Here is a 13,515-nt window from a genome sequence, read left to right on the forward strand (position 1 = left end):
TTGACAGTGTAACAAGATCAAATTTGTTTTGGTGATAATATCTACAAAGATCAGATTGTGGCTGCTTGTGGCCGCATACTACGTCTTGTTTCAATGGAAGTTATATACGGTGCACGGATCATCCACAGATTCACCCTCCAACAGCTCGAATAAATGCAGGACGTCCTTAGGGTCATCCACCAACATTTCCACTGGTTCATCAACACTCATTTCCAATCCATAAGAGTTAATTGTGATGTCAGAGTCTGCATATATTCATATAAAGACAAAATAAATGGATGGATGGATGAATACATGTAGATACTGTAGTGTAGATTAATAGAGATTTACCTTTTAAAATGTTTTTTGCATTGGCTAAGAGAAATTTCATTGGTGGAAGGTCATCATCACTCTCCTCGATGTTCATATCATCCGTCACATACATCTCTCTGTATGTGTCTGTCTCTGTATAGAATGAGAATTCACATTAAAAATCATACTGTGTATTTTATCCAACGTCAAGTGCTATAAAAGCCACAGTAGGTAATGCTTTACAGTAAGGGTTGTAGACACCGGGATTAGTTGTCACACAAGTAAACAGTAGATTGTAATATTGTTCCCCAATAGTGGAATCTGCCATTAAAGAGACAATTTGTAGAATCCCCGCTAGGGGCGCACATAAAAAAATAACAATGACTGTAAAATTACTATTCACTATTTCTTTTCTGGTTTTATTTATTGAACAGCTGCAGGATGTCCAGTTAGAACATTAGGTCTTACACCAGTCTGTACTTATTGATGATTAATTCTTAATGGCATATGTATGTGGTTTGACATGTTTTGCAACTTCACCGAAAGTTTTGGATCAGTCCAACTCGCGAATAGAGGCAGGGGAGTTTGGAAGAGTCCACTAGTGAGGGACTCTTTTTTTACAGCCGCCCCCAAATTCGTAATATAAATTTGAACAATCAAAAAGGCCTCGATAAGATTAAGAATATTATTTTTTTTTTTTTTCAAAATGACAGGGTAACGGTTTTGATGTATGCATGTGAAACCACCATACAAAACCACCGCATGTTTGAGCTGACTTAACTGAAAGTAGCTTTCCCTCGCAAATATTAAAATATCAGTTCGGTTGTTTTGTCTCAAGATGCACACCAGTAATGTTTTTGTAAGGTATGTTTGTAAAAACTAAATAAACGCCCTAATATAATATAATATAATATAATATAATATAATATAATATAATATAATATAATATAATATAATAGCATAGTCCTGGCTTAATCTAAACCCTGTCCTGGAAATCACCCCATTATCACCCTTGTTAATCCTCACATGTGACAACTACCACAGATCTTCTCTACACATCAACATTAATTCCGTAGTTGAAATAAAAATGAAGAATACTAATAATGCATTTATCAACATTGGTTAATACACACTTCGTGAATCAAAACTCTGACTTATTTTTTCTAAACAAAAAGTAAAAATGGCTCATAGAAATGCTTTCATTACAGAAAAGGAAAGGTAAACCACATCAAACCATGCAACTTTCGACTGCTGCATCACATCATTTCAGTTTTCTTGTTTGACTCTAACCGTTTGTTTCCTTGCACTGAATAGCCATGCGTTTTGTGTTGAGATGCAGTCTATGACTGTTGCTTATATGCTGGAGCAGGTGTTTGGCGTGGAGGACAGAGAGATTGTAGAACACCACCTTTCCTCCATGCAAGGCATCAGCACGAATCTCAAACTTCTTGCCCTGTGTTGCAACCAAGACCAAGAAAGTAAAACATTTATTCACGGTTTTAAGATTAAATAATTTTTTGTTAAGAGATACATCACATAATATTCAGTAGCCTTTTTATATGCATACTGTAGACTACCCACACTCTCAGAAGAAAAGGTACAAAAGACCTTTGGTCATGAAGAGAGTATAATTATACCTCAAATGTACCAAATGTACATAGATTTGTACCTCAATGCCACATATTAGGACCTTTTTAAAGGGCCTTGACCACGAATGTCTTTTTTCGTGACACTGCATTACTTTCTATTTTATTTTATGTATTGTTTTCTCATTGTTTTTTTTCCTATTTTTTTAACATTGTCACTTGGGGTTGGGGTTATAATCACTTTCTGTTACATTTTTAGACATCCTAATCCAAACCCCAACTCTAACCCCAACTCCAGGCAAGAATAGTTTTAAAAGCGGAAGAAAAACATAGAAACCAGTACATAAAAGTACATCCTAACCCAGTGGTTTTCAAACTGGGGGCCGGGGCCCCCAGGGGGGCCGCGAGATGGTGCCAGGGGGGCCCCAGTTTTATGACATTTTATGAAATACCTTAATATATCATGAATTCTGTGTAATTAAACCTAAAAAAATAAGGCTACTAACCAAAAGCACTACTTTTTTGTATAATTTAATGTTTTTTTATTAAAATGTTGAGTTTTAGAACAGTTTTTATCACAAATTTTCTTTGAGGGGCCGCGAAGGAATGCACCGTACACAAGGGGGTCCACACGCTGAAAAAGTTTGGGAACCACTGTCCTAACCCAAACCTCAAATCTAACCCCAACTCCAAGCGACAATGGTTTAAAAATAGAAAAGAAATGTGAAAACAATACATAAAATGACACAAAAAGGAAAGTCGTGCCACGCACACGAGACTAAATTTCTATTTATAGAAATTTGTGCGAGTGTCACGAAAAAGACATTTGTGCTCAAGGCACGTTAAAAGCTGAAGTTTGTGCCAAGGACACAAATAAATTGATAAAATTTTGTGTGACTATAACACGACTTTCCATGAGATCATGTTGCTTAAAAACCAACTTGCCAAATTTTGCACTATACACAGTATTGTCTCTTACAATGCAATGCAATGCCCTTAATTTGCCACTGGTTGCACTTTATGCTATCCAGTGACATTTTTTTTATAAATGCCCTTCTTTAACGTGATTTCACCCATGATTTTAAAAATTAGTAACAATGGACAAAAAAGTTTAAGTTACCTGGAAGGTAACTGAGTGAATGCTTGACCAGGGCAATTCATACAGAAACTGTTGTTCTCCATTCAGCATCTAAAGAGTATAAAATATATAAATCCTAAAACATTGATGTGCATGTATATAATGCATCATTACTTAAGTTTATGACTGTGTTACTCGACATCCAAAAGGTGACGGGTCATGAAAGCTACCTCAGATATTTGTAGTCCTGTTGATGCCAGACCGAGGACAACACCACCTAGTTTCCTCTTCCCCTGGGACAGCAGGAATGACGAGTAGCCAATAAAACCAAAGAAAAAAAACTATGAGCATAATATACACCAAGAGAGAAGATTAAAGGCAAAATTATTGATAAGAGTAGTGAACTTTAAACAGCGTGTAGATGGTAACGGGCACGTCGTTCAGGATAAAAGCATTCTGTATGAAAAGCCGAGCAGCCTTGCTAGAGGACATTCCCGTAATTTCCCGGTGCAAGGCTGGTGTGTGCTCGAGGATGAAGTCTTTCCCACGCCTTTGTATTATCTGGCACAATGAACACAACATCGTTTCACTTTTTGTTTTAGTTATGCAGATAATCATGACTAAACAAGTTTTCCAATGAAAGATATTTATAGAAAGGGAAATACCGATGATTAAAAAGAGATCCTTACCCACAAAGGGAAAAAATCCTTTGGTTGGTCAATATTTCCCTGTTTGTAGTCACCCAGTTCTGCCTGCATGGAATATGCAGCCAATTGGAAGTATAATCCTTCATGATCATAACACGTAGAACCCAAAACTCGGGACTTTATCTCAGTGTAATACAGCTTGCAGGCCTCATCATTTCTTTGAGAATAAAACAAGCAGTTTGAATAGCACTACAACACTGTTAACAAATTATATAAGGTATGTGCATAGCCTGGGCCATAATGTCTTCACTTCTTATTAATATTTACATTATATTATTTAAAATGAATTAAAAATCTTGGATAAATTTGTTAATCTTCATCTATATTAACAAAACAAGATAATATGAACTTACAGAATTAGCTGGGCATTTTCAACAAAGTACTGCACCTTCAGATGGATAACCACTTTATGCTGAAGATAAATGAATGCAGAATTTAAAAAAGTCTATAGGATTTGATGGACAAATCTTATAGTTTTAGGCTATTAATAAAATAAGTTTGTGTCAGAGACAGACAAAAATAACTGATCATCCGATTTACCCATTAGGTAACGGAGACATTATGGTAATAAGGTAAAAATATGTGATATTATAGTGTGATATTTCTCACCTTTTGACTAACTCGTATTTTAGTTTCACTTCAGTTTTGTGTCACAACCAAACTAAACCGTGGCACAAAATCGGAAAACTATTTCACTCTCATTTTAACATAATTCCTAACAGCTATTAGTTTTACAAGATAATTGCTGCATAGAGTTTTTAGCTTTATGTCTCATTGGCTTTACCTTTAATGTATTCTTTCTCCAAGATTTTGGGAGGTACATAGACAGTTTTTGTTCCAGATCCAGAAACAGAAGTTGATTGTCTGAGCAAAACAAAATTAGCACCATAAGTTAACACTTTACTATGGTTTACTTACAGTACACAAACTAACGTCAGGTACAAAGAATTTGTAGGCATAAAAGTAACTTTCTTTATCATATGTTTTCTATTTAAAATTTCTGAGTTGGACCAAATTCAAAAAATGCCTTGTTGTTACCTAAAACAAAACACTATTTTTAAACATGTCAAGTCAACAAACATGTTAAAGGAATATTCCATTTTCTTAAAAGAAAAATCCAGATAATTTACTCACCACCATGTCATCCAAAATGTTGATGTCTTTCTTTGTTCAGTCGAGAAGAAATTATGTTTTTTGAGGAAAACATTGCAGGATTTTTCTCATTTTAATGGACTTTAATAGAGCCCAACATTTAATACTTAACTCAACACTTAACAGTTTTTTTCAACGGAGTTTCAAAGGACTATAAACGATCCCAAACGAGGCATAAGGGTCTTATCTAGCAAAACAATTGTCATTTTTGACAAGAAAAATAACAAATATACACTTTTAAACCACAACTTCTCGTTTAAATCCAGTCGTGATGCGCCAACGTGACCCCACGCAATACGTCATGACGTCAAGAGGTCACAGAGGACGAACGCGAAACTCCGCCCCAGTGTTTACTAGTGTTGAGAACGAGGACTGTTCCTACGTTGTTGTATGTCAACTGATACTAATTAATGTCTTTGTGTCAGTTTATTGTTTACAATGATCCGCAAATGTGCGTTTTATATATGTAACACGTGACCTCTCTACGTCACTACGCATTTACGTTAGGTCGCGCTGGACCGAATTTAGACGAGAAGTTGTGCTTTAAAAGTGTATATTTGTTATTTTTATTGTCAAAAATGACAATCGTTTTGCTAGATAAGACCCTTATGCCTCGTTTGGGATCATTTACAGTCCTTTGAAACTCCGTTGAATAAAACTGTTAAGTGTTGAGTTAAGTATTAAATGTTGGGCTCTATTAAAGTCCATTAAAATGAGAAAAATCCTGAAATGTTTTCCTCAAAAAACATAATTTCTTCTGGACTGAACAAAGAAAGACATCAACATTTTGGATGACATGGTGGTGAGTAAATTATCTGGATTTTTCTTTCAAGGAAATGGAATATTCCTTTAATGATAGCTTACATTGAAAACAAAGTTACACAGTGGAATGTGTGGTAACTGTCACGGTTAATCCGTGTTCTGTTTTGTGTCTGCTACTGATTGTTGTCACCTGGACATTTCCCTCATTATTCATTAACACAGCTGTTACTCATTTCACTTGTTTATAAATGCCTTGTCTTGTCAGTTGCTGGATCACTGTCTCTGAATGTCGTTGTAAGAAGTGTATGGCTTGGTTCCTGGTTTCGCCTGCCGGTTTGTTTATTTATTTATCGTTTTTGAGTTTGCGTGTGTTTGTTAAATAAATGTTCATCTAAAGAATTTGCAATTGCATCCTCCTACCTGTTCTACGTGTCGTGACAGTAACACAGTGTTACAACTACGCCACAAGTATACAATGTCAATGTAAACAATGTTTATATCATTAATCAAAATGGTAATTCAATTTCATGGGAGTAAAGTAAAAACAAGTATTTAATAAAAAACATACTACAACCATGCTGCGAGGAGTGGATATTGCATGACACATTGTAACAATACCATGCAGGCTGAAATTTTGAAGCATGTGCCTGCGATGTCACCATTGCTACATAATATTGATTTAAAATAAGTACTTTTAAGTGTCCATTTCAGAGTGTATGTGTTGCTTGTGTGAAAATATGATTAATCCAACTCAAATATATTTTAACGATTGAGCCGAAACCAAAAGTAATGTCATGCTCCTCTCTCCCCTACTGCCACATACTGTTGAAGACTTTAGACAAATAAAATGATCACTCCATACTGTTTTTTGTCAACCTCAGCACTTAGTTTCCATTGCATCTCTCTACAGTAAGCGTCACATTATAAAGAAAGGGCTTACTCAGTAGTTTTGTATAATAAGAAAGTAACCACAGACCCTTTATCACACTCAGACCAAAGAGGTGAAGCTCTCTGATGTCGAGTAGATCAGACAGTTTGTTGATCACATCTTGTCCTCTGCCCTTAACCTGCAGTACACACATGACAAACAACAAAACACAACAGAGGAGAAATTATTTTAAAGTAACATCAGCCATGCAGTCACTTTTTATAACTTTTTGGCCATAAAGAACCTTTACATCCCAACCTTTCTCTTGTACAAAATATAATTTGTAGTAAAAAAAATTGGTTCTTTAAACTATGAAAAGGTAAATAGAAATGGTTTTTTTTTGTGTTTTTGACTTGCTCTCAAAAAGCAAAGTAAGAAAGCCATCAGTGGGGCAGTAGGCCTACCCTTTCAAAAAGTGCACTTTGGCACCTAAAGGGTGCATATTAATATCTGTGATGTACATACGGCTACCTTAAAAAAATTTTTTGTCATAGTTTCGTTAACAACGTGTTTTCAATAACAAAAACAAGACGATATCTAAATAAAAACTAATCTATGATGGTATGCATCTGTTTTAGAAAACCAGATTTAGAAAGTTGCTGGTGGTCTGAATGAGGCATTAGGGGATAGAATCTCTGTGTGGTTGTGAGGTTAGACGCACACACACAACTGAGGGACTTCAGCTTGCTGCGTATGTCATAAAAGTACATATCTGTAACTAAATAATACATATAAGGATAAATTACTTTTTAAAGTGTGCATCCCAGTGATAGCTTAGTAGGGGAGAGCAGGCACAACCTAACGCTTTTTGACTTTGGCTCTATCTTACATATTTTACGAGTTGGCTAATTCCTATCAATTCATACGAAGTTAATCGTGAAAATCGTACGATTCTCATGAAATAACAACGATGAAACCGAACCCCTAACCCCAACACAACAGGGGTCAAGGCAAATAGTTCCAAAACTTACGAATGTGGTCGTATATGAATTAATACTAATTAGCCAACTCGTAAAATATGTACGATTTCTCATGAAATAGCATAGGCATACCTACACTCTTATAATTAACGGTTCAAAAGCTGTCACTGCGGTGGTACCCATTCAAAAGTACACCATTGGTACACCCCCTAGTACATATGTGTAGCTAAATGGTGGGACCTGTCCCTTTGACAACACTTGTACCTTTATTTCTGACAGTTAACCACAATCAAATTCTGAAAGTCTGAATAGAAGTCACAAAACATTTTGCACAAAAATCATTCACACAAAAACAAATGTAACATAATATTAAACAGGCCAATATCTCTCATATTTAAAGTGGAAAAACACATCACTTACCCCAACAGTGATGTTCAATTGTGTGTTATTTGGCAGAACGACACACAGATTTCTTTCTTGATTCTTCATTATAGCCATGCTCTCTATGAGGTCCTCTTCTATGAGGTCAGGTTATTTGCAATCTCTCCTCCTGGTGTTTTCCTCCTTTATGTCCTCCCTTTGAAAATGTGCATGTGTCTACATTCTTCGCAAGAGAAAAAGCTTAAGCCAGCCTATAATGGTTTGTTGTACCTAGTTGGTGTGACAGGTTGGTTAAGTTTTGTTTAGTTGGTTTTAGTGAAAGTGCCTGTCTGTATCTATGACTGTAATGTAGAAAGTTCATTCATAAGGACCTTGGGGAGGCTCAGGTGCAGAATTAGTTGCACCAATTCTGTAGAATGGCCCACGCAAGCACATGACAACATGCTTGACAAGATCATCAGAAGATTCAGTCATTGGGTAAAACAGTAAACACTTAAAACATGGTGGATAACAGGAAAATTATGTTGAAAACCATGGACCAAAACCTTTGTCTTTACAGAATAAACTAATCAGAACCAGAAATCCTCATCAACATTGTTCAGTTTTTTTTTCTCAGATTTTGTTTCCAGATTGTTTTGCATGAGGCTGTTATTTTAGTTTTATTCAGTAAAGACAAAGACTAGTTTATGTTTAATGTTACTTTTAACTTAGTAGTTTGTTAGTTTGTTCTTAGTAAATCTTCAAAAGTACCCAATATACCTATTCTTTTCTATAGGTGACTTGTTGTATTTCTTCGAAATTTTGAAACTTGGTGTGGTAAAACCAATTAACGTTTGGATTAAATGTCATATTCATTTCATAACATTTGCCAGCCAAAAGGGACTTTCTCAGAGCCCTGACTACAAAATGTATGACATAAAGGTACAGAAAGGTTAGGGAACAAATCGTTATGCATGTGTAGGTCCAGAAACTGGATATTTTCTTTCAAGGCTTCACAGATGTGTTGAGGTGTAAACAATTAATGTTATCCATTAAAACAGTGGCCTCATATTTATGTTTTAATTATTAGCGATACAGCTAGCAGGAGGTTGTCAGAATATCTGTCGTGGAATTTTAGCCGCATCAAATAATACTCACTAAGAGTGAAAGTCAAGGATCACACAGACACACTGTCGACAGAATTATCTTTGTCTGAATTTAATATATTCTGCAGAATAGGCTCTCACCCCCGTGGTGCTAGAAGTTTAAAAACCTAAGAGCCCCGTTTACAAGGTTGAGCACATATTTATAGTAAGATATTGAAAAACACAGTCATCCCATCTCCGCCCATGATCCAAAGATTTCATCATAGTTCCAGCGTCACTTAGAAAATAAACCTTCAATTTATCAGTGACTAAGAAACATATCAGTTGAAGCACATCTTGTCAAATAGAAGTAATTATTTTGTTCTCAGTGAAACTCTACCGTTTACTGAGTTTTTCCACTTGTTCATCATTTGTTACTTATCTCATTCACTAGCCCCCCTTTATCTTATCTGGTAGGACTTTGCATAATGTTCCAGTCTTTGGACATTTTACTACTGAACAGATGGAAAGAACAGAAATCTTTCACTAGAACAGAAGAACAGGATTTTCCATTTAACAATTATAAGTTCATAAACTATAATTAAAAATTAAAAATCTTCCACTACATATAAACACAGGCCTGTTCATAAAATTTTTGTTGATCAGAACTGATGTACAGTACAGTTCATACCTTAACTAGTTCACTAGTAGCCTACATTTTTGGCTTTTAATAGGAAGTTGATGGTTTTGACACTATACAGGAAATATTCAAACACAGCAAAAATTTCTTCAATATTGGAACACAGGGCAACTATACTAGTCAACATTTGAAGTGGATGATAACTTTTCATAAAAGTTGTCTTAACATTTTGAACAATACCTGTTATTGTCTTAGGACAACTTTTTACATCCACTTCAAATGTTGACTACTAGTGTATTTTGGGTTCAACTCTATATTAAGTGCAGAAAGACTATACATTATATGCTTAACAATTTTGTAACCCACTGTAAGGACTACCAAAATGGATTAACCCTTGTGGGTTTTCCAAATTCACTACCTTTTCTGGTTGTTCATGTACAAAAAAAGGCCACTAAATTAAACAGATGTAAAAAAAATTATCAGATCAATATTTTTTTCCACATTTTTTTCATAAACCTGTTAATCAATCTCAGTACTGATCCAAACTTCCAAATGTTTACAAAATTTCCATGATTTTAACTCTTTAATTGCCAAGTTCATAAGTGGTGTCACTGATTTGGGAAAAAAACACAAATTGACAGATTTTCAATATAAAAAGTGATTGTGGACTGGATTTGTTTTAACCTTTTTCTTGGGCATGCCAAAGATTGGTAAAAACATTAGCTTTAATGCATCTTTTTCTCCCTCATTTACTGATTTTGCCCCATTGACTTCCATTATAACAACATTTTTTGACACTATAATCATGCATTCTTATATGTTGGCTGTTTTTCCTTTTGCTAAGAGGTCAAATTCGTCATTTTTACTGTTGATCACCATGTGGCACCATTAAAGAGTTAAAATCATGGAAATTTTGTAAGCATTTGGTTTTGATCAGTACTGAGGGTGATTAACAGATTTATGAAAACAAATTGGAAAAAATATGAATCTAATAAATTTTTACAGCTGTTAAATTTAGTGGGTTTTTTGTACACGAACAACACGAAAGGGTAGTATATTTGCCCATGGTATATTGTTACGTTTTTGAAAAAATGTAAAGCATTTTCTCAAAAAATGTGGGTTAAGGGTTAAATAATCTATAGGGTTACTTTTTTGATATAGTCTAGTTTAATACTTTACTTGTTGATTTTATTTTATTTTTGATATGTTTTATCATTGTTTAAAATGTTAACATACATTAAAAAGCCACGCTAATATAAAAAATGTAATAAATAAATATTAAATTTTGGGCTATTAATAGAATGTGCTTTGGCAGGCAACCTGGTGCTCACCGGGCACCATGTTGGAGACCACTGCACGACACAGACAACTTAGCATATATAAAGTCACTAAGTGCCCCAAAATAATCATTGCGTTCACCTAACCTATCTTATATTCAAATAACTGAAAAACATTTTATAAAATTGGTTCAAATGTATTAGGCTATACTATTTAATGACTTTGGGGTTATTTTAGCTACATAAGCTTCTATATTCTAGCATCCAGCACTTAGATTTGAGTAGTTTCCAGACTTTTCCACCCCTGGAAATAACCATTTCAATATCTTTATTGTATTCATGACCACTGTACATTTTAATTGCTGTATTAGTCACAACTGCAATACATCCTGTATTGCATAAAGCAGACAGTTTTAGCAAGCATCATAACATTTTCCACACGCTGACTCACAAGTTTCCCTTATTCACAACACTTGTTACTTTCACAAACATGCACTGCGTCTTTATCTGGATAATGCATGACACGAAAATGATTAAACGGCATAAAATAATTAATAAAAGCTAAATGGAGATTAGCAAATTAATATGGATGTTAAACAAATCTGTCATCATTTACTCACCCTCATATAGTTTCAAATCAATATGACATCATTTTATACATCAAAATTAAAAAGAAAAAAAACATTAAAAGTAAATGTTAAATACATAAATACATTAAAATGAATGGCAAACGTTTGGACAACCGACAAAGACAATGTGTGGTTATAAAAGGCACAGCATACCTTTTTGACCATTCGTTGTGTGCTTTGAGACAGGCTTGTGGCATAAATACGGTTTAATACAATACTACAGACATAGTACACACATGCACTTACCCTCGAAAATATACAGACAATTCATCGCACAAGATCATAACACCAAAACACAACAGTAAATCTACAGGAGGGAATAAAAGCAATCTTTTAAATGTCACAGATACAATCTGTAAACAAGCATGTAAAGATTGGCCAAGTTGAAACATTCAAGCTTCAAGTCCTGGTAATTTTCCACTGCACGCACACAAACACACATACTTGCTTGCAAGTGCACGTGTGCACACACACACACACACACAATACTGCAGGCCTGCTTAGCCAATTACAGTTATATATTATTATTTGCTTTATAATTCACAATTTGAGAGTAATCCCTCAAGGACGACCGATCACACATGAGAAGTGACTAAACCAGTGAACTTTAAACTGATTAACAAAATCTTGTTGCACAATGCCAATGAATCATTATTTTTACACTGCTTTAATGTGGTTTAACAACAGCTGAGACTCGGTACAAATCTCTGCCACAAATTGCTTAAATATTTAATTACCAAAACAAATGCCCATTTTAAAGGAATTATTCACCCATAAATCAAAATTTCACTTACCCTAATATCATTACAAACCTATATGACTTCTATCCATATTGGTTTGATTGTTTTAGGAATAGCCAAAAAAAAAAAAAAAAAAAAACGGAGTTCACTAATAATGTTCCTACCTAGTGAGCTTAAAGATTGTTTATTGAGTTAGTGAGTTAAACCTGAGCACTGGTATCAGTCTCATTCATGATCAAAACATTCATTTGTTTTTTTAAATGAACTGGATCATTCAAATCGATGAATGTGCCATACTAACAAACAAAAAAATAACAAACATTAATTTTTCTCTTGACCTTTTGAAACGATGAACAGGAAATTTGGAAAAAACCCTGAACTCCTGCATACCGTACCAGTCATAGAGGTTTGCAAAAAATCAGAAGACAGTAAATACAGAAGTTTCATTTTTGAATGAACTAATCCTTAAACATTTTCTAAACTAATCACCACCTCGGTGCATTAGTTAACACTAAATTCAACCTGTTTTCATAACAGTAACATTCATGTACTTTTCTAAGTTAATAACTCAAAAATTATTGAGCTGAAATCAAGGGCTTTCACTGGCACAACTATTACAGTAATCCTTTACTGTGCGTGTTGAAGGTTCATTTAAAAGGGTACGGTGAATGAGCTGCATTAGTTGAGTCTATACTGTAGTTATGTAGTGCATAACTAGAAGCTTTTACAGTAAGGGAAGACTAACTCGAGTCTAATGAGGCGTTTGGTGAAGGCACTTCCAGGTTAAACGTTCCATAGAGTAGCACCTTTGACAGATATGACTAGCCAGTAAAAAGCCCTTGTTTGGGGTAGCAGAGGGGGCGGAGAGCTGGTGTTTCCAGCTCATGGCTCACAGCAGGCTGAAACCCAGAATGTATTGCAGGAGTTTGTTCCTGTTGGCCTGAGGTAAGAAAGCACTGCTCAGCTCCACGTGACACACGCCACCCTCTTTTCTTTCTTTAAGCACCTGTCAATCACAAATCAAGAGATTAAAGGAATATTCCACACATTCCATAAAAAAGATCTGATAATTTACTCACCCCCATGTCCTCCAAGCTGTTTACGTCTTTGTTCAGTCAAGAAAAAATGTAAGTTTTTTTTAAGGGAAACATTACAGGATTTTTTTCTATATAATAGACTTTAGTAGACCTTAATACAATTTTATAGTTTCAAAAGGCTCTAAATGATCTCAACCAATGCATAATCTAGCAAAACAAAATTAAAATAAGTTCTTTTTAACCACAACTTCTCGTTTTGGACTAGCCTTGTGATGCACCAGCCTTACCCCACGTATAACAATCACGTTGAAAGGTCAAGTATG

The 13,515-nt window shown here is 34.9% G+C and overlaps 2 protein-coding genes across 3 annotated transcripts in view; both read right to left on the minus strand.

The window, feature by feature from the left end:
* Nucleotides 1-89: 89 nt before the first annotated feature.
* On the minus strand, nt 90-10,451 carry LOC135744516 (FERM domain-containing protein 6). Its single transcript, XM_065262685.1, has 11 exons — nt 7,845-10,451; nt 6,553-6,643; nt 4,447-4,526; nt 4,016-4,074; nt 3,645-3,819; nt 3,361-3,516; nt 3,186-3,248; nt 2,998-3,066; nt 1,582-1,744; nt 331-444; nt 90-245 (listed from the first exon to the last, which is right to left on the minus strand). Exons 1-11 carry the CDS (start codon nt 7,920-7,922, stop codon nt 91-93), a joined length of 1,203 nt encoding a protein of 400 aa, XP_065118757.1. The 5' UTR covers nt 7,923-10,451; the 3' UTR covers nt 90.
* A 646-nt stretch (nt 10,452-11,097) lies between these two features.
* The window catches only part of gpam (glycerol-3-phosphate acyltransferase, mitochondrial), a 34,487-nt gene continuing 32,069 nt past the window's right edge, over nt 11,098-13,515 (minus strand). For both annotated transcript variants that reach the window (XM_065262995.1, XM_065262994.1), the window contains exon 21: nt 11,098-13,161. In XM_065262995.1, the coding sequence (XP_065119067.1) occupies nt 13,045-13,161 (117 nt within the window). In that variant the 3' untranslated portion in view covers nt 11,098-13,044. The remainder of the gene's footprint in view (nt 13,162-13,515) is intronic.

This window comes from Paramisgurnus dabryanus, chromosome 1 (assembly GCF_030506205.2).
Source record: "Paramisgurnus dabryanus chromosome 1, PD_genome_1.1, whole genome shotgun sequence".
Taxonomy (NCBI): domain Eukaryota; kingdom Metazoa; phylum Chordata; class Actinopteri; order Cypriniformes; family Cobitidae; genus Paramisgurnus; species Paramisgurnus dabryanus.

What these genes read in the sequence shown, in the direction of transcription:
- LOC135744516 (XM_065262685.1), bottom strand. Translation starts at nt 7,922, where the DNA reads ATGGCTATAATGAAGAATCAAGAAAGAAATCTGTGTGTCGTTCTGCCA. An exon ending in AGGATTTTTTCCCTTTGTGG is followed by an intron (nt 3,517 to 3,644) that starts GTAAGGATCTCT and finishes TCATTGTGCCAG; the next exon opens with ATAATACAAAGGCGTGGGAA. An exon ending in TCAGTGCAAGGAAACAAACG is followed by an intron (nt 445 to 1,581) that starts GTTAGAGTCAAA and finishes CATTCTATACAG; the next exon opens with AGACAGACACATACAGAGAG.